At 38.4% G+C, this 25,603-nt stretch overlaps 1 protein-coding gene across 1 annotated transcript in view; it reads left to right on the top strand.

The window, feature by feature from the left end:
- Positions 1-25,603, top strand: part of CDC73 (cell division cycle 73) — a 118,939-nt gene that overhangs the window by 15,478 nt on the left and 77,858 nt on the right. Inside the window, exons 6-10 of the mRNA XM_039459975.2 lie at positions 1,628-1,716; positions 5,735-5,951; positions 10,153-10,251; positions 10,717-10,795; positions 13,102-13,166. Coding sequence (XP_039315909.1) covers positions 1,628-1,716; positions 5,735-5,951; positions 10,153-10,251; positions 10,717-10,795; positions 13,102-13,166 — 549 coding nt within the window. The remainder of the gene's footprint in view (positions 1-1,627; positions 1,717-5,734; positions 5,952-10,152; positions 10,252-10,716; positions 10,796-13,101; positions 13,167-25,603) is intronic.

Below are 25,603 nucleotides of genomic sequence, written 5' to 3'. Positions count from 1 at the left end.
CAAATTCCTGGTCTCCAGCAGTCTGCCCACCTTGGCCTCCCAAAGTGCTAAGTTTACTGGATGAGCCAGTGCACCCAGCTCAAGGGGTACCATTTATTTGAAGCAACCTGAACGTCACAGTCTATTTATTTGAAAAAATTCAACATGGCAGAAGTCCTAATTTCCTAGGATTCTAATAACTTGAAAAATTAGCAGGAAATAGCATAATACCTATTTTTCTAGATCATTTGTAGGGTTGAAATGTGTTACGTAAAAAGCTGTGGATTTCATAAGTGGTTTTCAGTTCAGTGTATGTTTTTGAGAACCTGTAAGGAACTGTGCTAGGAAAGAGAAACTGAGGGCAGAGTTTCTGATTTGATAAAAATCTAGGCCACAGTTTTTAAAATCAGCAGTTTTGTGAAGAATTTGAGTAATCTGGGCTGTATCTTTATTGCAAATGGAAAAAATTGGATGCATTTGCCAAAATATTTTTACATTTATTTCAGCTGATGTATTCGTTTTAAGATTTTTAGGTGATAGATTAGCAGTAGGACATAAATTGGAACCCAGCATCTTTTTGGGTTTCTGGAGTATGCTCATGCTTTTTATACAGTTTTGTATTCCATTAGTCATAGTCATTGACTCTGTTCTGCAGTTTTGTTATTTGTTGAATGTGAACATTAAACTAGATCAGGGTTACCAGATTTTGTTTTGTTTCTAACCATCTGCTTTTCAGACTAAATTTTACCTGACATCATAATACATAAATTAGCTAAAAGCTGAGCTACCAGGGTTGAATTTCAGACGAGATCTTCAAGTGGCCCATGAGGCATTTAGTTGGAAGCCTCTACCGTTCTAGGGAGCATCCTTTGAAAGCCTTTAGGGTTTTCCTTGGAACATTCTGATTAGTGCTGTGGATTCAGGACCTGTAGTGACAGATGAAAAAAGATGGAGATGCCAAAATGAAATTTTTGACTAGGTGAAGGCTTGTAACATTTGGTTATTAACTTTCTCAAAAATATGAATTTATTTGTTGTATGATGTCTTTCTGAAGAAAGGCAGCTATGATAGGGGAAGAACACTTAATCATGAAAAAGTGGCTAAGCAAGTTTTTCCTAAGCTTCTAGATGATTCCAGTTTTAAAATTAAACATATTTATTGTTATTATCTTTCTGTAGCTAAAAGTAGTCTTGAAGTTGACCTAAAGAAACTGATAACTAGAATTGTATAGGTAGGAAATTTGGTAAGAAAACATTACATGCAGTGGGTTTTTGTTGTCGTTGTTGTTGTTTTTGAGATGAAGTCTTGCTCTGTCACCAGGCTGGAGGGCAGTCTCGCAATCTCAGCTCACTGCCCTCTGCCTCTCGGGTTCAAGTGATTCACCTACCTCAGCATCCTGAGTAGCTAGGACTATAGGTGTGCGCCACCACGCCTGGCTCTTTTTTTTTTTTTGTATTTTAGTAGAGACGGGATTTCACTGTTTTGTCCAGGGCAGTCTTGATCTCCTGACCTCTTGATCCGCCTGCCTTGGCTTCCCAAAGTGCTGGGATTACAGGCGTGAAGCACTGCGCCCGGCCATGTGTAGTGTTTTTTTCTTCCTAAAAGTTAAATAAAAATTTAAAATACACTAACCAGTGGTTATTTCCAGGATGAAGAGTGTGTGCGCCTTGATAAAGAGAGATTGGCTGCTCGTTTGGAGGGACACAAAGAAGGGATTGTACAGACCGAACAAATCAGGTAAGAATTTTTTTTAGTAGGAAGTAGATAGTTTAGATATACGTGAATGTATTTGGAAAAGTAATATTAAAATGCTCTCCGCATTTACATTTACCTCTTGGATTCATTGTATGCGTCTGTGCTCTAAGTTCATAAGAATATGTGTGGGGATTGGAAGCCATTGTGTTTGTCATGCTTTTTGAAAACTCTTCTCGATTCTATTACCATATTGGTCTTTCTTTTTAAAAATTGCTTTATAAGCTGAGAAGTTCATTTTATGTAATCTCTTATTGATTACGTATAGCAGAGGTCAATAGGTTTTTTCTAGAAAGTACCACGTATTAAATATTTTTAGCTTTGCAGGTAATATGGTCTCTTGAAACTACTGAACTTTTGTGGTATAGGGAAGGAAGCTATAGACAGTACATAAATGGTTGGGCATAGTTTCTTCACTTTTTAAAAATGTTTTAATTTTTCTGGATTTCAGCTACTCAAACTCTAGTTGTTTAACAGCTTATGTTCTTTTTTTGAATTCATTTCTGTCTGTTTATATTCTTTTATGAATTATTTTCAGATAGTTTCTGTTGTATTGAACCTGACTAATACTTTGACACTTCACTTAATTAAAAAAAATTTTTTTTGATTCATTACCTGTTATATTCTTTTTTGATTTTTTTTTTTTGATAGTTTATGTTGTGTATTCAATTTTACTTTCTTTTCCCCCCTGTAATCCCATGGATATTTCATCACCAATATTGTGGTTTTTCATCTCAAGAAGTTTTTTTCTTTTTTTTTTTTTTTTTGAGATAGAGTTTCAGTCTTGTTGCCCAGGCTGGAGTGCAGTGGTGCGATCTCAGCTCACTGCAGTCTCCGCCTCCTGTGTTCAAGTGATTCTCCTGCCTCAGCCTCCCAAGTAGCTGGGATTACAGGCACATGCCACCATGTCCAGCTTATTTTTCTGTGTTTTGCTCTTTTTTTTTTTTGAGACAGAGTTTCGCTCTTGTTACCCAGGCTGGAGTGCAATGGCGCGATCTCGGCTCAGCGCAACCTCCGCCTCCTGGGTTCAGGCAATTCTCCTGCCTCAGCCTCCTGAGTAGCTGGGATTACAGGCACGCGCCACCACGCCCAGCTAATTTTTTGTATTTTTAGTAGAGACGGGGTTTCACCATGATGACCAGGATGGTCTCGATCTCTTGACCTCGTGATCCACCCGCCTCGGCCTCCCAAAGTGCTGGGATTACAGGCTTGAGCCACCGCGCCCAGCCGCTCTTTTTTTTTTTTAAAAAAAAAAAAAAAAACAACTTCATCTTTTCATTTAACTTGTTGAAATACAGAATATAGTTCTAGTAATTATTTTCATGACTTGAGATTGATATTTCTCTTATTCTGGATCATATTTTCATGCTTTACTACATATCAAGTGATCTTTGATTGCACACCAAACATTTTGTATACTTTTGGCGTTGTTGAGTGCTAGATATTGTTACATTTCCCCACATCATCTTTAGCTTTGTTTTGGGACACAGTTAAATCACTTGGAAACAGTTTGGTGGTTTTTTTTTTTTTTTGCGGTGAGGGGTGGTGTGGGCAGCGGGAGTGGTCTTGGTTTTAATTTATCTGAACATTAGTCAGCTAGGATAATTATTCCCCACCCACTGAGGCAAGACCATTCTGAGTACTCTACCTAATACCTCATGAATATGAGGTTTCATTCTGGCTAGTGGAACAGGCACTATTCTTCACCCTGTGCTATCACTGGGCATTATTCTGTTTAATCCACTTGGGTGGTTCTTTATTCAACATTAGTTTCTTCATATTTATGTGCTAGTGAGTATTCTGCTGGGGTACGTGAGTGGTATCTCCTGTGCAGTTCTCTCCTCAGGTGTTCTGGCCTATGAATTCTAACCAACTTGGTCTTTTGTGATCTGAGCTCAGCTTCCTTGTATCAGAGAATCCGCTCAGTTCTACATGGGTTCTGCTTTTAAGGCCATGTCTTGGAAACTTAGAAGGCAATAAACTGAGGCAATCATAGGGCTTACTTTATTTCTCATTTGTTAGGAAATTACTGTCCTTCATTATTTGATACCTAGTGTCTATTAAACCATTGTTTTATGTATTTTGACTGGTTATTTAAAAGCTGGAGGGTTAATCTAGTCTCTGGTACTTCATCTTGTCTGTAAGAAAAACTTACATGATTCAAAGTCCATTGCAGGCTTGATTATGGTTTGGAGAAGTACAGTAGTCTCCCAGCCATCCTCTGGGGATATGTTCTAAGACCTCCAGTGGATGCCTGAAACCTCAGATAGTCCTGAACTCTAGCCAAGAAGTACCAAGGTCACCTTTTCATTTAAGGGAAGCAGAGGTGTATGCGAACTGCTGGCATCACTACTCTTGTGTTTTGGGGCCGTTATTAGGTAAAACAAGGACTACTTGAACATAAGTACTTTGATGCTGACATAGTTGATTTGAAAACCAAGATGGCTACTAAGTGACTAACCGGCAGGTAGTGTGTACAGTGTGGATACACTGGACAAAGGGATCATTCTTGTCCAGATATCCCAGGCAGTTATCCCAGGTAGGAGACTATAAGATTTCAGGCTACTCGGCATGGCACATAATTTAAAACTTATGAATTATTTATTTCTGGAATTTTCTGTTTAATATTTTGGACTGTGGTTGAGATCAGGTAACTGAAACTGTGGAAAGCCAAACAGAGGAATAGTGTATTTGAATTTGCCTTAAGGTATCCTGGTGTGCTTTAGGTTTTAAGGGAAATTTGCACAGTATTACACAACATACATCAAATGCCGGATGCATATTGAGCGCTACTATAAAGTTCCTTCATACCTAATATAAATAAAGTTAGAATAATATGTAATATTACTGTATTTAAACCTGCAGGAATTTTCGTCCTTTTTCCCGATTTTGTGTAACATATTTCAAGATTTTCATCTTGTGACTAAAGTAATATTTTTGTCTACTGTTATTAAGGTACCCAAACCCTTTTTCATTCTTTTTCTCATTTTACGTGCTAAAAAAGATATTTTGCTTAATTAAGATGATCATTTTATGACATTTATACTTTCAGTATTAAGTCTTTTTTTAATAGTTCTGCAAACATAGTCTCTTTTTACTATTTTGGCTATTTGAAAAGAAAAGGGAAGACAAAGAAAACTGTATAAAACATGGTTTTATCTTCCAGAGATTAAAAGGAGTACATTTTTTGTGGCATATAAAAACCTGTCACTTAAAATAATGTTCTGCACTGTGACATACAAGTTTGAAAGCTTGAAATAAATTTCAAGGAAAACCTGGGCTTTGAACTTTCTGTAGGATGAATTTTCTACCCCCTGGCAAAGTGGCTTCTCTAAGAGTGTGTGTTATTTCCATAGATAACAGAAAATATAAAGAAAAACACCTATATTAATAAGTCCTGCTTTTTTGCAGGGAAAAGATGAAAAAATGTGAAGAATTTTGTTGCATTGATACTCCTTTTTTTTTTTTTTTTTTTTTTTTTTTTTTGAGACGGAGTTTCGCTCTTGTTACCCAGGCTGGAGTGCAATGGCACGATCTCGGCTCACCGCAACCTCCGCCTCCTGGGTTCAGGCAATTCTCCTGCCTCAGCCTCCTGAGTAGCTGGGATTACAGGCACACGCCGCCATGCCCAGCTAATTTTTTTGTATTTTTAGTAGAGACGGGGTTTCACCATGTTGACCAGGATGGTCTCCATCTCTTGACCTCGTGATCCGCCCGCCTCGGCCTCCCAAAGTGCTGGGATTACAGGCTTGAGCCACCGAGCCCGGCCTTGCATTGATACTTCTAAGACATTACTAATTTGCTCTTAGAATGATATCTTGACATGAATTCTTTCTAAAATTTTACATAATTGCAGAATATCAAGTCAGTCTTACAGATAAGGAAACCTTAATGATTGCCATTAAAGTGTTTTTACCAGAAATTTATAAATGTGACAACCTATATTTATGATACACTCCAGGAATCCTTGCTGTGAAAATGTAAAAAAGAAATTTTTTTTTAGGTCTTTGTCTGAAGCTATGTCAGTGGAAAAAATTGCTGCAATCAAAGCCAAAATTATGGCTAAGAAAAGATCTACTATCAAGACTGATCTAGATGATGACATAACTGCCCTTAAACAGAGGAGTTTTGTGGATGCTGAGGTAGATGTGACCCGAGATATTGTCAGCAGAGAGAGAGTATGGAGGACACGAACAACTATCTTACAAAGCACAGGAAAGGTAATTAAAATATTTTGTTCATTCATTGAAGTGAGAGAGAGAGAGAGAAAGAGTGTGTGTGTGGGAGGGGCGGGTAGAGAGAGAGAGAGAGTGTGTGTGTGTGTGTTAGAGAGAGAGTGAGTGTGGGAGAAAGAATGAGTGTGTGTGTGTGTGTGTGTGTGTGTGTGTGTAAATTGTGATTGGTTACAGAATTGGTTAAAATTTGCTTTTAGGTGCAGTTTCAAGATTTGTCTCTTTGAGAGCTCAGTAATAATGTAGATTTCCAGATGGCTATTTTTACCATTTCATTCTTGAAATGGTGGTTATTCATCAAAGATGCTGATGAAAAAGTAGCAATCAAAATGCAAGCTCCTTCATAAGTCATTTGTAAATCAAAGAATGGCCTAGTTTTCCTGTTGAGTCATTTTTGCTTAAACCTGATACACAGGGAATATTGATGGCAAGTTCTCTGGTTATTAATGCCATTATTATTTTCTTCCCTACCTGGTAGAGAACGTATGGAAATCTGTAGCAAACATCTATTGAGTACATTTTACACTTTATATTTTGTTGTGTGGGTATTGCAGTTTTTTCACTAGCTCCCTATTAGTGGAAATGGTTTTCTTTTGTTTTTGCTTCGAAGATTGTGAGATTTTTTTCCTTTTTTCTCTGTCCTTCCTTTTCCCTCTCTGCCTCCCTCCTCCTTCCTCTCGTTCTCCTCCTGTTTCCCTCTCTTCCTCTTTCCCTCGCTGCTTTTTCTCTATTACGAATAATGCGTTAGAAAGCATTCTCATACACATACCTTTGTGTATTTATGTGGATATAGCCAAAGGATTAATTCTTAGAAACAAATTGTTGGTCAAAGGAGACGTGCACTTTAAATTTTAAAAGATAAAAATCTGAAATACTGGATGTCTGGTATTTCATGGGTCCCCAAAAAGAGGATGCATTTGTCTTGATTTATGTACTTGCATTTTTCTTTTCCTCTTCTGTGCCTCAATTTTCTCTTAACTGTTTTCTCCACTGATGCACAGTTAATAGTGATGGTCTAGTAACAGTGTTTAAGTGTGCAAGATTAGTAGTGAAATGAAGTTTAACCTTGTTTTAGGCAAATTGGTTTTGGTTGTAGAGTTTTGGGATTTTAGCCTTAAATTTATATTGCTATTTTAATAGAGATAAAGCTATGAAAAGAGTGTATGAAGAAAAGAGTTATTTCTTTTTCTTTTGTACTTTGACCTGTTTTACAGAGTACCTAAGGTTGAGATTAAGAATCATTCTCCAGAGCTTAGAATTATAGAGAAATCTGAGGATCTGAGTAAACTTCCGTTTTCACTAGTTACAATAAAATGATTTGTTGATACTGATTTTCACTGTCTAACATGGCTAATTCTTGAGTAATATTGTGACTTATGTCGATCTACCAGTTTTCATTAAAATTATCAAAAAATCTGAAACTCATAGAAGAATAAAAATAGGTGATATACCCTACCTAACTTTTAGACCAAACATTGCGTTTTCAAGTAACTGAGGTGAACAATTTTCTTTGACCTCTAGGTGGCAGGATTGTACCATCATTTCTAAACTTACTGATTTAATATTGTTGATACAACTATGTCTTTAAAAAAATAAGTTAATGAAGAATTGTTTTGCTGGGCGCGGTGGCTGAAGCCTGTATTCCAAGCACTTTGGGAGGCCGAGGCGGGTGGATCATGAGGTCGAGACATCGAGACCATCCTGGTCAACATGGTGAAACCCCGTCTCTACTAAAAATACAAAAAAACTAGCTGGGTGTGGTGGCGCATGCCTGTAATCCCAGCTACTCAGGAGGCTGAGGCAGGAGAATTGCCTGAGCCCAGGAGGCGGAGGTTGCGGTGAGCCGAGATCGCGCCATTGCACTCCAGCCTGGGGAGCAAGAGCGAAACTCTGTCTCAAAAAAAATAAATAAATAAATAAAAGAGTTGTTTTGTAGCTAGGCTTGCATAAATGAGTATTATTAGCATTAAAAAAGATAAAAAATATTTTGGCCGATAGTCTTTCTGTGTACTGTTTTTATCTGGTAAACTGTAGAAATACTCTTAGACAGGTGAGAATAGCAAAATACCCTTAGGTAGGTTTTTTTTTTTTTTTTTTTTTTTGAGACGGAGTTTCGCTCTTGTTACCCAGGCTGGAGTGCAATGGTGCGATCTCGGCTCACCGCAACCTCCGTCTCCAGGGTTCAGGCAATTCTCCTGCCTCAGCCTCCTGAGTAGCTGGGATTACAGGCACGCGCCACCATGCCCAGCTAATTTTTTGTATTTTTAGTAGAGACGGGGTTTCACCATGTTGACCAGGATGGTCTCGATCTCTTGACCTCGTAATCCACCTGCCTCGGCCTCCCAAAGTGCTGGGATTACAGGCTTGAGCCACCGCACCTGGCCTAATTTTTTGTATTTTTAGTAGAGACGGGGTTTCACCATGTTGACCAGCATGGTCTCGATCTCTTGACCTCGTGATCCACCCGCCTCGGCCTCCCAAAGTGCTGGGATTACAGGCTTGAGCCACCGCGCCCAGCAACCTGCCACTCTTTCTTGTCATTACTTTTATGCATTTTGAAAAGTAATTTTTAATTTTTTTTCAGTTTTAATCTTAAATTCAATAGATACTGTAAGTCACACAAACTTAAAGCTCTTCAGGGTCCTTAGTAGTTTGTAAGAGTGCAAAGGGGTCCTTATATTTGCTGCTCTAGAGGATTATAGGAGCTGGTTAGCACTGCATCTAGTATAGTGATAGTTATCTTTCCAGCTGCCTCTCATTTTATATACCTATTTATTTAACATCTACAAACCAAGCAAGTGCTAGTCACTGACTGGAGGTGCATTGGTCCTAGCTCTCACGGAAGTTACATTCTTCAGCAGAAATCAAAATTAAAAAGTGGTAATTATTATGAACATTATAGGGCACACACCCAGCAAGGACAGTTAACTTAGGTGAGAGTAAAGAGGGGTGATACCTAAAGAATAAAAACCAGTAAAGGAAGTGAAATGGGTAAGGTGGGAAGAGTGGTCCAGTCCAAGCAAACAGAATGCTTTGTTTGCAGAAGAGGAATTATGTTGTATTTGAGGTTCATGAGGGCAGCGACCATGTCTTTTTTCATCATCATTGCACCCAAGTGCCAAACAAGGTGTTTGATTTAGAGTAGATTCTTAGTACATATTCCTTCAAATGTTAAGTGACTGATAGGTAGCATAAGAAGAGCCCCAAAGGAGCTGTCAGACATTAGGAGTGAAACCAGGAGACAGTGGCGTCTCAGAGGCCAATTGTCTCTGTTCTGCTGCTGTGGATATCACAGACTGGGTAATTTATGAAGACAAATTTATTTCTCACACTTTCTGTAGGTTGGGAAGTCCAAGAACATAGCAGTGGCTTCTAGGTAGGGTCATTTTATGGCAGAAGGCAGAAGCAAAGAAGCAAGCAAACAAGACACAGAGAGAAGTGAGGCCAAACTTGCCGTATCAGGAGCCCCAGCCACTTCTGCAATAGCAACAGTAACCCATTCATAAGGATGGAGCCCTTATGACCTACCTAATCACCTCCTGTAGGCTCCATCTCCTCATACTGTTAAAATGAATAAAATTTCAACATGAGTTTTAGAGGAGGCATTCAATCCATAGCATGAAGGAAGAATATTTCATGAAGGAAAGAGTAGTCAGATAAGTTAGTTATGTTGACTTTTGATTAGCGTGTGATTGCATCGTAAGTTGAAGAGCATTTTTACTTGTACTTTCCACTTATAAATCTTTGAAAAGTGTACATTGACTTCTAATAGTATCAGAATTCTGTAATGTGTGACAATCTGAAATTAGCACTGAAGTTTATTTAACAGAGAGGAGGATGTAGTAGTTGATTTTTTTTCTCAACTAGAAGCGTCTTTAGACAAATGTGTTATATTTTAATTTTATTTATGTTAACTTGTTTTCTGATTATATGTTTGAATAGATGTAGAATATGAATACATTTGTAGCAGTTTAAGTAAAGTGAAATTAAGGAAATGAATACCATGGGATTTATAATAGTCTCTGGATCAATATATCAGTAGTGGTTTTTACATATGTGTATAATCATGAGACCTTATATATAGTAAAGAAGAATTGAGAGTAAGATAACTGAGTCTTAAATTATTTATCAAGTAACTTTACTACTGTGTATTTAAGGTGGGCTTAATTAAAATCCATTTATGTTTTAGAATTTTTCCAAGAACATTTTTGCGATTCTTCAATCTGTGAAAGCCAGAGAAGAAGGGCGTGCGCCTGAGCAGCGGCCAGCCCCAAGTGCAGCGCCTGTGGTAAGAGTGCTTCACTGCTCTACAGCGATTTTAGTGGGATCACAGCGTTAGCAATGTTGAAGACGTCTTCACCTTTTAAAGTCAGCGGATTTTAAACCCTTTGCTGCTTCAGAGTATCTGAAAGATGGGAAAGCCCTCCTTAATGTTAAAAGTTACTCACATAGGCAGTACTTCTTAACTGGAGCAGTAATTCTTAACATACCTAGGTCAGAGTCTGAGACAAAAAAATCTGTTGAGTCAGAGTCTCTAAAAAAAAAAAAAAAAAAATTAAAAAAAATTAGCCGAGTTTGGTGGTACATGCTTGTGGTCCCAGCTACTTGGAAGGCTGAGGTGGGAGGATCACTTGGGCCTAGGAGGTCTTGGCTGCAGTGATCTGTGATCACACTGCTGTACTCCAGCACATGAAATAAGTGATATTTAAAAATATTAACATGTTACTCATAATTAAAAAAATTTTTTTAACAGGATCCCACTTTGCGTACCAAACAGCCTATCCCAGCTGCCTATAACAGATATGATCAGGAAAGATTCAAAGGAAAAGAAGGCAAGTTGCTTAATTCTTATTTTCCCCTTAGTGGGGTTGTGTTGAACTTGAGAGGCAGTATGGCCTGATGTTTAAGGGTGAGGGTTGGCGCCGTCATGTATGCAGGCCAGATCTTACCCACTACAATTTTTTGTAAATAACAGTTTGTTGGGACACAGCCACACCTGTTCATTTATTCATTTTATATATGGCTTCTTTGGCTTTGTGACTTCAGTATTGAATTTTTGGCCTACAAAGCCTAAAAATATTATCTGGTCCTTTACAGAAAAAAGTTGGCCAGTCCCTGATTAATAGCATGGATTCTGAATCCAGACAGCTTATGTTTCAGTAACTTTTTGTGTGAATTTTAATGTTACTTTAATTGCATTCTGTCTTAGTTTTCTCCTGTGTATGATTAAAATACTATTATAGTATCTGTTTCTTCTGGTTGTGAGTATTGGACTGGTTAATACTAAGTTCCCAGAATAGTATCTTATGTGTAAGTAAATTATCTATAAATATTTGCTGTTATTCAGACTGCTTTTGTTTTTTGTTTTTTGTTTTTTTGTTTTTTTTTTTTTTTTGAGACGGAGTTTCGCTCTTGTTACCCAGGCTGGAGTGCAATGGCGCGATCTCGGCTCACCGCAACCTCCGCCTCCTGGGTTCAGGCAATTCTCCTGCCTCAGCCTCCTGAGTAGCTGGGATTACAGGCACGCACCACCATGCCCAGCAAATTTTTTGTATTTTTAGTAGAGACGGGGTTTCACCATGTTGACCAGGTTGTTCTCGATCTCTCGACCTCGTGATCCACCCGCCTCAGCCTCCCAAAGTGCTGGGATTACAGGCTTGAGCCACCGCACCCGGCTGCTTTTGTTTCTAAATGGAGATTCTGTACGTTAAGTCATGTTTCTGACGTTATAAATGTGTACACTGAGAACTTGGAAACAGATTTTGAGCAATGATGGGAAGACTTATTTTGTGATAGCGTACGTGGTATTCTGGCTAATGCAGTTGTGCGGTGAAACTAATGTCAGGGTAACTTCCTCTTGGGATCTTCATTCATTGTGACTTGATACATGAAAATAAGAGGTTTAGAAGCAACTGGAAGTTAATGGTATTTTAAAGCATAATCTGAAGTCTTCCTTTAAATTTTTTTTAAAGCGTATGTTGCCTTGATGCAATGAATTTTGTGTGCTGACTTCATTTAGTTGATAAAGGCATGCACCGGATATGTGTCATAAAAAGACAATAGTCCATTCTTTCCTTTACACTTCAATGTTTTTCGTGGGGAATGAATTATATAAAGCAAAGGTTGGTAAATTACAGCCCTGAAACTAAATACAAACCTCCATGGGGCAAATTGGGCTGCCCCCCGTTGATCACATGTATTGTTTATTCTGCTTTTGCACTTGCAACTACAGAATTGAGTAGTTGTGACAGATTTTAAGGCCTGCTGTATATGAACTATTTACTATGTGACCCTTTACAGAAAGGCGTATTGGGATTCTGTCCTGTCACTCCAATCATTATTTACAACAGAGCTTTCAATAGAATATGTAATTTGATTGGTTGCTGTGGCTCACGCCTGTAATTCCAGCACTTTGGGAGGTGGAGGCAGGATGATTGCTTGAGCTCAGTACTTTGTGACCAGCCTGAGCAACAAGGCAAGATCCCATCTCTACTAAAAGTACAAAAAAATAGCCGGGTGTGGTGGTGCATGCCAGAGGTCCTAGCTGCTGGGGAGGCTGAGGTGGGAGGATTGTGTGAGCCTGGGGAGGGGGTTGGGAGTACAGGTTGCAATGAGCTGAGATTGTGCCACTGTACTCCAGCCTAGGTGACAGAGTGAGACACTGTCTCAAAAGAAAAAAAATGTGTGTGTGTGTGTGTGTGTGTGTGTGTAAAAAATAAGTATATGCCTTATGATTGAAACTTTGGAACACTGCTTTTTATAACTGGGTCTTCTCATGATATTAGGTGCTTTTAGTGGTACTATAGTTGAGTATTAGTAATTTGGGGTTATAAAGTATTCAATCTAAATTTTGAACGTAATTGCAGAGATAGTCTTAATCAGCTTCTACACGATAGGCTTGTGGTCTCTATTTAATATATTAGTATTTTTGAGCCTAGCATCCTTTTTAAAGTTTTTGTCTTTATAAGTATGTAATTTAATTTTACATGGTAGATTGAAGGCTTTGTTACACTATTGAACCATCAGATACAGTGTAGATTATTACTTTAGATTTGTTATAGATCATAAGATACATGATCTATAAAATCTTAACAGCAAACCTCTTCTTTTTTTTTTTTTTTTTTTTTTTTTTTCATAGAAACGGAAGGCTTCAAAATTGACACTATGGGAACCTACCATGGTATGACACTGAAATCTGTAACGGTAAGTTAATTTGGCTGTAGATACCCTTTTTTCCCAGGGATTTTTTGTGAGTAGCACATGTTGATGAAAATCTTTATTCTCTCATATTTTTTATTTCAAACATTTTTCTTTATTGATCACTTGTGCTGATTGATCTGTCTGGTGTATTATTTGATTCATAGGTGTCCTGTTTCATTTTTCTTTTCCTTTACACTAAGTTGAATATGTGTAAATAAAAGCTGATTTGATTAACGTGCAAGTAGAGCAATGCACCTGGTCAGTATTTAAAACTATTGAGTTGTGAGGTCAGTTTGGGAGAGCTTTTTACCATAATATCATTTGTTTTTACAAGTGTAATATCTTATGCTCTTTAAAGAGATGGATTATAGTGATTATAATGCTTACAAGGTAGGTAACTGGTAGATCTTAACACTTAGGTGTCTGAATATAAGCCTTTGGTTCATGTTTAGCAAACTTTATTTTTTAACCTCCAAAAAATCGTTATTTCTGTATATTCTGACTAAGCCATATTTAACACTTTAAATTTATATTTAGTCAGTGATTGGACTTAGTAATGTAGGAATTCTCTTAACTTCATTTTTCTTTTTTTTTGAGACGGAGTTTTGCTCTTGTTACCCAGGCTGGAGTGCAATGGCGCGATCTCGGCTCACCGCAACCTCCGCCTCCTGGGTTCAGGCAATTCTCCTGCCTCAGCCTCCTGAGTAGCTGGGACTGAAGGCGTGCACCACCATGCCCACCTAATTTTTGTATTTTTAGTAGAGACGGGGTTTCACCATGTTGACCAGAATGGTCTCGATCTCTTGACCTCGTGATCCACCCACCTTGGCCACCCAAAGTGCTGGGATTACAGGCGTGAGCCACCGCGCCCGGCAACTTCATTTTTCATATTTATATTCTAGATCATTATACCTTTTATACTTGTATTTATATTCTAGATCATTATACTTTTAAAGTACTATGCATGTGTATTAGATAGAGTATATACTTAAGACACTAATACCAAACTTCTGTCTTTGCTTGTGAATCATCCAATCTTTATGGACTCTATATGACATGGAATCATTATATATTCGCTGTGATTTCTCAGAACTAACATACATCTTTATACCTACGTGGAATTTTTCAAGTTTTACTCATTTCCAAAAGCAAATAAGTACAGAGATCTGATTTTAAGTTTGTTTTTTTCTGGACTTCAAATTGGGATTGGATATTAGATATTTTGTTAATATACTTGTTTTTAAATTGTCATTAGATTTGATTTTGTATTATTAAATTACATGTAGACTAATGAATTCATTCAGCAAGTATTTATTGAGCATTTGAGTCAGATCCTGTTGTTGCTGGTCATACAGCTGTAAATAATACAGATGAGGCCTCTTTAGAGAGAGAAGTCAGAGATACTTCTCTGAGGAGGCAACTTCTCTGAGGAGCAGAGACTTGGAATAGCATTCTTCTCCATCAGAGCGGAATAAAGACTGAGGTCCATAGGGCAACATCAAGGAGGCCAGTGTTGCTGGAGTTTAGAGAATTAGGGGAAAAGTCATGCAGGATTAGATACACCCAGATCTGCCTGGTTCTTCCTGACTTCAATGTATGATTCATGGCTGAAGATTTAGTTTAAATTCTTATGTGATTTGGTTATTGACATCTTGGGAACAGAACTTGCCTACTTAGGGAATGCCCTAAGTACGACAGAACTTGCCTGCTGATCATTCCCTAAGTGAATTAGTTATGGAATGAAATCGTTATCCTTGGGGAGTCATCAAAGTAAGTTTTTTGTTATTGTTATTGTTGTTTTTTTACTTTTGTCATCCATCCGTATAGCTCTGAAATGCCATGAAATGGTTTTATTATCTGAGCTTCTTTGCAAATAATAAAATCTGTGATGGTTTTCACAGTGGTCTTGGTACAGAGCAGTTTTTCTAAAATTTAAGGATAGCTTCTTTTTTTTTTTTTTTTTTGAGATGGAGTTTCGCTCGTTACCCAGGCTGGAGTGCAATGGCACGATCTCGGCTCACCGCAACCTCCGCCTCCTGGGCTCAGGCAATTCTCCTGCCTCAGCCTCCTGAGTAGCTGGGATTACAGGCACGCGCCACCATGCCCAGCTAATTTTTTGTTTTTAGTAGAGACGGGGTTTCACTATGTTGACCAGGATGGTCTCGATCTCTTGACCTCGTGATCCACCCGCCTCGACCTCCCAAAGTGCTGGGATTACAGGCTTGAGCCACCGCGCCCAGCCAAGGATAGCTTCTTAATTGATTAGTATGAGAATGATGTGATTCTGCATCATCAGAGACTGTTCCTAAATATACTTAAAAGAGAGGTGAATTTAAGCACATTTATGCTGTGTGATTTTAAAGAATAATCATGAAGAAAGCATTGTGTAGGAATGCAACAGAAAGACTAAAAATGCTTAAATTGCTGATAGTTTTATTATATTAATACGAAGTTTGAATCTGTGTTGCTTGTGATCTGATTTATGCAGTTGTTAGAATGAATACATAGAGAAGTTTGGACTTGAAAGCTTTGAAGTTCTCAGATAATTATTTTTTAGTTGTGTCTCAGACTTACATTTCCAATTTAATATTCTTTTCTCCTCTTTTCTGCATTGTACTTATTACCTGTTTGTGAGCTTGTGAGTTGCACCAACTTTCTACCTTATTCTCCACTCAGGAAAGTTTCTCCTTTATCATATTCATCCAGACATACAAAGATGTTAAATATATGTTAGAAGGCTCTGCTGCCCACATGCAACTTCCTTTGTAATTTATGTATAGTTCATTTTTGCTGTCATTGTTCAAGGCTTTGATATGCCTGGTTGATAGACATTGTTAATAAAATTAGGATCAATCCATGTATCTTTTAAGTTAAACATCAGATTTATGTTATATGAAAGACTAAATTATGCAGATGGCGAGAATACTTTTATACCAATAGATTATTTCCTTTATATATTGTAGAGAAGGATATACCTTTTGTTAATCATGTTTCATAAGAATCATGAGTTAGTGAAAATTTTTATAGAAGTAAAAGCCCAGGGAGAGTGCTTTCCTAATATTTTATGAAAATAAGAATTATTCAAAATAATAGCAACAGAAACCTATGTATCTTTAAAGTTACAAGTTTGTATAGTTGGGTTTCTGGTTAACTTTTGACTTAGATCAGGAAATATGTTTCATAGTAGAGGTTCCAGAGGCCCAAGCCATGAAATTGTTGATTTGCTAGAGAACTTTTCCAAGTTTGGAACCTTTCCCCCAAATTTGTTACTTGGGTTCTATAATGTTTAAGAACCACTAGGTTAGGTCAGGCGCAGTGACTGAGGCCCATAATCCCAGCACTATCGAAGGCCAAGGCGGACAGATCACTTGAGGCCAGAAGTTCAAGACCAGCTTGGTCAACATGGCAAAACCTCATCTTCTAAAAATACAAAAATTAGCCAGGGCATGGTGGTGCATGCCTATAATCCCTGCTACTCAGGAGGCTGAGGCAGCAGGATCACGTGAACCGAGGAGGCTGCAGTGAGTCAAGATTGTGCCAGAGCACTTCAGTCTGGGTGACAGAGCAAGACTCTGTCTCAAAACGAAACAGAACAAACAGAAAAAAACGCTAGATTAAACAGATTTTGTGGCTCAGGAATCTCATTGTTTTTAATGTAAGAGTTACCTAAATTTGAAGAATTTGCATTCTTTCCCAAGCTTATTTAACCTCCCAAGTTTACCCCTACCCTAACACCTAGAGAAGATTCCTGGAAAGAACTAGCGTTGCATAGAATCAGGTTAAGGAAAACTGTCTCAGAATTACATGTTGGACGTAGAAACCATTCAGTGGCGGAAATAACAATATATTTTCATGGGTTCGTTTTGTGAAAGGGTGGTATTAGACAAAGAAAATGTCACTTGACAGAGTTTTTTATTGTATGGTAAATAAGAGAAGATGATGAAGAGCTGTCTTTGTTAGCTGTAGCAAGGAACCTATTTATGGTTCCACTGGAGAAAGAGTTAGAAGATGATGATCACAGTTGACTCTTGTTAATAAGGATTTGGTAGTTGCATTGAGAACCACTTCATTTTAACCTGTCTGGCTTATTATGTTTAATTGGAAGGGTTACAAACTCTAGCCTCTGTATGTTTTTAGTAGATACCATGGACTCTTGATTACCTTACTGTGCTCATTTTTGAAGAAGCATCGCACACCCTGCAATTATAGAGATTAAAAGCTTTTCTTTAAGATCTTTACTTGAATTTATTCCAGTAGTCATCCTAATTCTTATAATAAGTATGCTTTGGGCAACGATTTTTCTGATAGTAAGTAAACTTAGGTAGATTTATATAGAATTTGTTAGAGGTGTAATAATATCACCATCAAGTCTCAGGAGATCTAGAATCTCAGTCTGTAAACCAGGTTATGTTCTAAAAGCAGGAACGCAGACATTAGTACCCTCCCCATCCCAGCACTGTTTATAAAGCCTTCCTTCATTCTCATTTGGTTGATTAGTTTGTTGCTCATCTCTGCTTGAAGTGTCATGGGAGTGCTATGGTAGCAGTGATGTTCCGGGGTTGGGTGTGGAGCTCAGCCCTGCAGACAGTGGACAGTTTTTCGAGGCTGTCTTCTTAGGGCTCTGTTTCCTTTTCTTCTTCTTTCCTTTAGCAAATATTCGTTGAGTGCACGCTGTGTGCCCTGCACTGTGCTGGGTGCTGGGACATCAATGATGAACAAAACCAGACATATTCTTACATAGTTTATGATCTGCTTGTGGAGGACACATTAGTCACACTATAAAATTGTGAATGTGCCATGTGTTCCAGGTACATTGTGCAACAGGAGCCTAAAATTGGGGGATTTATTGCAGGAGTCAGAGTACTTCATTGAGGAGGTAATGCTTGAAGAAGATCAGAACTTTACATAGGATTTAACTTGGTGATGACAGGAAAACACATTGTAGGAGCAGTGAACAAAAAGCAGGTGTCAGAGCACTGTGATGGGGAGAGCATGGGGACTAGAAAGATTTGAAAGGAGACTGGTTATTGTATAGGTTTTAAGGATGCTGGTAGGGAAGTTTCTTCTTTCTTTGTCTTCCTCCTAACTGCTTGTAGGTAAGTTTCTTCTTTCTCTTCCTCCTGTCTGCTTGTAGGCAAGTTTCTCTTTCTCCTGCCTGCTTGTAGGAAAGTTTCTTTTTCTTCTTCCTGCCTGTTCATAAATGTTAGTGCACGTTACATTACACTAACATTTATGAACAGGCAGGAAGAAGATGGTAAGGTAGCATGCTTCTGGAGTCATTCATCGTGCCAATCTAAATGTGGCCCCAGATATGTTTGAGTAGGCATCCGTTGTAACTTAAATTTTTATCTTATTCATCACCATTTAAAAATAAGAGCTTATTACATAAACAGTCTGGATTTCTAGCTTCCTTAAAATCTATCTGGCATGACTGGTATGGGGTCTGTAGTCTCACATGGCAACAGTCACATTCACATGAGCAGGAGCTTCCTCCTTTAGATAAGAGTTCACTAGATTGCCACAGGCCTCACCACTCTGTTGTCTTTTTATATAGCCTTCTTTACTTATTTCTGCTACATTCCTAGACTGTTTTGGCCATCCAGTTGGAGCACTCCCTGCTCTAGAGGCAGTGCCAGTTTGTTAAAGATAAGATAATCAGTTGGAATTACAACAAAATGAGGCTTTGAAGTCAGTCCTGGCTCTGATTCTCAGTTCTACCCCTCATTCTGCTGGTGAAGTGGAGGAGGTTATCTAACCTTCACTCACTGATCTTGTTTTTGTTTTACAATAAATATAATAGAACTTACGTAATAGTGTTGTTGAAGATTAAAGGAGACAGTGATAAAATGCTTAGCACAAAGGCTTAACAAATGGTAGCTACTTATATTACTAATTTATGATTGTGTAAACTCAGACTTGTATGTAAAATGTAGGTGGCTTTACTACTTATAATTAATTGTATTTATTACTGTAATATGTATTTAATATTGTTAGTGGTACGATTTTCATTCAAACTAATGAAGACTATATAAATATTATGATAATCTTTTTTCTCTCAAGTAATTGGGTTTTTTTTTTTTTTTTTTTTTTGAGACGGAGTTTCGCTCTCGTTGCCCAGGCTGGAGTGCAATGGCGCGATCTCGGCTCACCGCAACCTCCGCCTCCTGGGTTCAGGCAATTCTCCTGCCTCAGCCTCCTGAGTAGCTGGGATTACAGGCACACGCCACCATGCCCAGCTAATTTTTTGTATTTTTAGTAGAGACGGGGTTTCACCATGTTGACCAGGTTGGTCTCGATCTCTCGACCTCGTGATCCACCCGCCTCGGCCTCCCAAAGTGCTGGGATTACAGGCTTGAGCTACCGCGCCCGGCCGAAAGTTTATTTTTTATACTTAACCTGCTATATGAACTCATACTTCGTTCTGTACAGTTTTTTTGTTAGATGTGTTTTCATGGACTTCTCTAAGAAACTATCACTAAAGTGAATAGGGAATTTTTTTTCTCCTTTAGCACAAATAGGTTCGACAAATGGTACTCATAAAAAATCCTTTAAATCCCTTTTATGGTAATTTCCCCCTTGTGATTTTTCCAACTTTCGGGGGGCGGGGCAGACAATGTTCTGGTTATAGATTTGGACCAAGTCTTTTTTTTTTTTTTTTTTTTTTTTTTTCACCTGAGACGGAGTTTCGCTCTTGTTACCCAGGCTGGAGCGCAGCGCAATAGTGCGATCTCGGCTCACTGCAACCTCCGCCTCCTGGGCTCAGGCAATTCTCCTGCCTCAGCCTCCTGAGTAGCTGGGATTACAGGCATGCACCACCACGCCCAGCTAGTTTTTTGTATTTTTAGTAGAGACGGGGTTTCACCATGTTGACCAGGATGGTCTCGATCTCTCGACCTCGTGATCCACCCGCCTCGGCCTCCCAAAGTGTTGGGATTACAGGCTTGAGCCACCGCGCCCGGCCGTGGACCAAGTCTTAAAATAAGGGAGATACAAGAGAGAATTTTCTATGATGATTTGTTGCAAATCAAGCCCCAGTTTTCTCATCAGAAAGATGGTATAACTTGCTTAGGGATTTGTTTTGAGGTTTAAATATGTCCAGTTATACCTTGTTTAGCATTGTCCCTTTCACTGCTTTTTAAAAAAATTATTTTATTTTTTGAAACGCAGTCTCCCTGTCTCACCCAGACTGGAGTGCAATGGTGTGATCTCAGCTCATTGCAACCTCCACCTCCCAGGTTCAAGTGATTGTTCTGCCTCAGCCTCCCAAGTAGCTGGGATTACAGGCGTGTACCACCACACCTTGCTAATTTTTTTGTATTTTTAGTAGAGACTGTATTGGCCAGGCCGGTCTCGAACTCCTGACCTCGAGTGATCTGTCTGCCTTGGCCTCCCAAAGTGTTTGGATTATAGGGCTGAGCCACTGTGCCTGGCCTCCTTTCACTGCTTTTTGAATGTAGTATGGAATTAGTTGTAGTTACTGAATAAATGTTTTTATATTAAAATATATAATATTTTGTAAATGTTTTCTACAGAATCATACAGGTATAGTCTTATTCTCTAACTCACTAATATTTAGACCAAACATTTATTTAGATGGGTAAATATTAAATCATTTCATGCCTTTCTTGTGGTAAGGAGTATTACAATCTGATTTAACCTTAATATTTTGTCAGCATAATTAGCATTTTGGTGCTAATGTACTTCAAGAAAAATGAGTTACAGCAACATAACATACTAGCATGTGTCAGGAAATTATAATACATGTAAAGCGAAGATTATGTGGTTTAGTTTCTGTATCTTAACAGATTTTTTGAAAATCCATTGCACACTGGTTGCGTATTTATAAACCTGTACCATTGAATTCAATTTAGCTTTGTATTTTGTTAAAGAATGACTGTTGGTTTACCCAAAACATGTTAGAGATTTTAGTTAATATCTGTAACATAAAATTATTCTACCAATGACTGTGGAGTTAATGCCACAATCACAAAACACTCAAGAGTTATTTTAGAAAGAAACAAAGAAAAGTTATTTTTGGCACATGTATCAGAGTCATCTAGAAATTGTATAATTTTTTTTTTTTTTTTTTTTTGAGACAGAGTTTTGCTCTTGTTACCCAGGCTGGAGTGCCATGGCGCGATCTCGGCTCACCGCAACCTCCGCCTTCTGGGTTCAGGCAATTCTGCTGCCTCAGCCTCCCGAGTAGCTGGGATTACAGGCACGTGCCACCATGCCCAGCTAATTTTTTGTATTTTTAGTAGAGACCGGGTTTCACTATGTTGACCGGGATGGTCTCGATCTCTTGACCTCGTGATCCACCCGCCTCAGCCTCCCAAAGTGCTGGGATTACAGGCTTGAGCCACCGCGCCCGGCGAAATTGTATAATTTTTAATAATAAATTTAACATCACTTTGTCTTAAAATGTTGTATTATTGATCATTGTAAGAATAGGAAACATAGAAACCAGTTTGGAAATGTATTTTGCTAGATAACAATTTATACTATGAAACTTCATTTTGATTACATGTATTCTCTTAATTATAGTTCAGTATATAATGCAGTTATATATGACTCTCAGAATGGCACAAAGATTTTAGTTTTCTTTCAGCTTAATAGAGTTTTTTATTCCAATTTCTGTTTACCTGTGTCAGTGCAACTTTAATTCATTAAGTTTTAGCAAAATCAGTGTCAGTGTTAAACATATTTTATAACTTAATTTCTGACTCCTCCTTGTATTTTAGATTAGTCACTACTGTTCTTTAACATCTAAATGCTTTAATACATTTCTCTTTATTATTTTGAAGAGCAAAGATTAATGTTTAATATCTCCTTTAACTTTAGGACAGATGTTTTTTTTTTTTTTTTTTTTTTTTTTTTTTTGAGACGGAGTTTCGCTCTCGTTACCCAGGCTGGAGTGCAATGGCGCGATCTCGGCTCACCACAACCTCCTCCTCCTGGGTTCAGGCAATTCTCCTGCCTCAGCCTCCTGAGTAGCTGGGATTACAGGCACACGCCACCATGCCCAGCTAATTTTTTGTGTTTTTAGTAGAGACGGGGTTTCACCACGTTGACCAGGATGGTCTCGATCTCTTGACCTCGTGATCCACCCGCCTCGGCCTCCCAAAGTGCTGGGATTACAGGCTTGAGCCACCGCGCCCGGCCCGGGCAGATGTTTTAAATCACTTGGTTCAGATGAAAAAAACTTAGTATATTTAATAACATGTTCTGTTTGGGTGTTTGGGTATGTCCTTGATGGGAACTTTCCGTTGGCTGTGGCTGACTGAGCTTTAGTTTGCTAGATCAATTTCTGGGTCTTTGTAAATTGATTGAGATCTTGAGTGACTTTTTAGTCTTTTATGTAACTCCTGCATTCAAATTTTTAAAATTAATCGTTTTAGTATTCACTGGAGTGTCTAGTTAGTTCATCCCCTCTCCCTTCCCCCATCCTACCAAACCTCATCTGATCTTTAATTCTAGGTTTTGGTTTCTTTTCCAGGTCTTTTTCTTGATGGATGTTTCTTTTAGTGTTGTTCTTCTTGTCTTTCCTGCATCTCATGTTCCTCTGTGAGTGACTGTTCCCATGTTTATTTTAAATGCTTGTTTTTAAACTCTTACTTGCTTCTGTTCTGGACATATCTTGCTATTTAGAAACTAAGTTCTTACTTGAAATTTCAGAATGGTGCTTTGCACTGAATCCATTGAAGACATATTCACTTGGAATGCTTAGAAATGAAAACTTTAGTTTTAATTAGAGACAGAAATCTTACCATAGTACTCAGGTAACTGTTGTGCTTGTCATATTTTATAGTGTCATTGAAAAAGCTTTTATTTTTACAGTTAGATTTTTGCAACTGTATGTAAAGATGAAATTGGAGTTTTATTTTGAAATAAGTCAATTTAATTTTATTTATTTATTTAGACTCAGTCTCACTCTGTCGCCCAGGCTGGAGTGCAGTGGCATGATCTAAGCTCACTACAGCCTCTGCCTCCCAGGTTCAAGCAATTCTCCTGCCTCAGCCTCCCAAGTAGCTGAGATTACAGGCATGTGTCACCATGCCCTGGCTATTTTTTGTATTTTTAGTAAAGATGGGGTTTCACCATGTTGGCTGGGCTGGTCTCGAACTCTTGATCTCAAGTGATCTGCCTGCCTTGGCCTTCCAAAGTGCTAGGATTACAGGTGTCAGCCACTGTGCCCTGGCCAATTTAACATTTTTACACATTACAGTTAGAAGTGATTCAGTCTTTTATTATCCTCTGCAGTGAATTCTGGACATTATCAATCCTATAATCATTTACCTCCCCAAATTTGGCATTTTTGGTTAGATGCTCCCATTTTTCTACAGTGACTTTTTGTCATTTCTGCCATATGTGTGGTGCCACAAATATCCTGGAATTGAATTCCTAATATATTTCAGTATACCAAACTTAGGAAGTAAAATTAAGCAGCTCTTTGATCTTTCAGAAGTTACTGCATTCTTCCTGTGTTCTATAGATGGCTTTTAGAAAAAAATTCCTCATTCAGCTACTGATATGATTATAATATTTTACGAGTCTTAAAAAGCCATACAAGATATTTCACAGTATTTTAGGAGTTACTGAGTTTTAAATACAGTGACAGAATAATAACCAATTACCCTGGTAGCAAATTTGTAGGTACATTATAATTCATCAAGAACTTTGGGGATGGGTGTGTCCCCGCGCGTGCGCGCACACGTGTGTGTGTGTGTGTGTGTGTGTGTGTGTGTGTGTATGTATGTATTCTTCCCCCCGCCCCTCCCCACAAAAGTTAACAGGCTGGGTGCAGTGGCTCACACCTGTAATCCCAGCACTTTGGGAAGCCAAGCCCAGAAGTTCGAGACCAGCCTGGGCAACATGGCAAAATCCTGTTTGTACAAAAAATTCAAAAATTAGCTGGGGATGGTAGTGTGCACCTGTAGTCCCAGATACTGAGGAGACTGAGGTAGGCAGATTAGGCCCAGGAGGTCATGGCTGCAGGGAGCTGTGATTGCGCTGCTGACTCCAGCCTGGGCAGCTGAATGAAGGCCTCCCTTCCCCCACTCAAAGAAGCTGTTTTAAGAAGAAACTTCAGAAAGTTAACTATTTAAGTGACTTGATATTGGAAAATACTTTCTTTAGGTTAAATGTAGTAGATACAAATGATCTAATACTCTCCAGTAAATTGATACCAATTTTAGAATGCCTGTGACATACATTTTGTATTATTTCTAACTTTTCTGAGTCATTATTAATATTTTGTGTAATGATACAATAAGTTTGTATAATTTTTTTTAGTGCTTTAAACATCAGTGTTAAAAAGATTATAGTATAGTAGATTTTACAAAACTATGCTTCGTTATGTCATGCTGGTAGTATTACATTTACATTTTATGTTAGAACCCTTTTGTAGATGATTTAAGACCAATCCACAGTACATAGTAACTGGTTCTACATATCTGCACAATTTCAGTCAACATCTTTTCTTTGTGACAGACCAAAGGAGAAATAACTGCTGGTGATGAGCAGCAGTGCAGAGGTATTTTTGCCTATGGTTGATCAGGTGCCTGAATCTCAAGTAGTTGTCTCATAGGGTGGCTTTAAAGTTAGTAATTTGTTGTAGCGCAGAGAAAGGCTGAGAAACTAGGTAACGTTAGTGTAGCATGAGAAATTGATTCATTTTAATTAAGCTTATGAGAGTAGCGTTTGAAATAAATACTGATTTATTAATTTTCAGTGATAAATGTAATTAACAAGGGTACTGGATTCTCACCTCTAGCAAATACATGTTCTCTGTGTAAAGCTACATTGGAAATCATAGTATACTGCATAATAAGTGTATAATGAATTACATTCTTCAGAGGTTTAATGGTATTGAAGTAGTCCGTTATGTTAAACTCTTCATCAAAAAAAGACTTGTTGCAAGGCCAGGGTACCTTTCCCCTTGGGCACTGCCTAGATACGTTTTTGTCATCATTTGCCATTGTGATTTCTATTCCTTGTTGTGTCTGACTAATCCCTCTCCTGATGGATATGATGTATTATTTCTTTAAATGTGTATATTACTGAATTAACTTTAGGACTGTGGTTCATTCCATTCTATTTGATTTGGTTTTCTTTCTTTTTTTTTTTTTTTTGAGACGGAGTTTCGCTCTTGTTACCCAGGCTGGAGTGCAATGGCGCGATCTCGGCTCACTGCAACCTCCGCCTCCTGGGCTCAGGCAATTCTCCTGCCTCAGCCTCCTAAGTAGCTGGGATTACAGGCATGCGCCACCACTCCCAGCTAGATTTTTTGTATTTTTATTAGAGACGGGGTTTCACCATGTTGACCAGGATGGTCTCGATCTTTCGACCTCGTGATCCTCCCGCCTCGGCCTCCCAAAGTGCTGGGATTACAGGCTTGAGCCACCGCGCCCGGCCTATTTGATTTGTTAAAAGTGTTGGTG

The sequence above is a fragment of the Saimiri boliviensis genome, chromosome 19 (genome assembly GCF_048565385.1).
Source record: "Saimiri boliviensis isolate mSaiBol1 chromosome 19, mSaiBol1.pri, whole genome shotgun sequence".
Taxonomy (NCBI): Eukaryota; Metazoa; Chordata; class Mammalia; order Primates; family Cebidae; genus Saimiri; species Saimiri boliviensis.
This window is presented reverse-complemented; position numbering and strand designations above follow the sequence as displayed.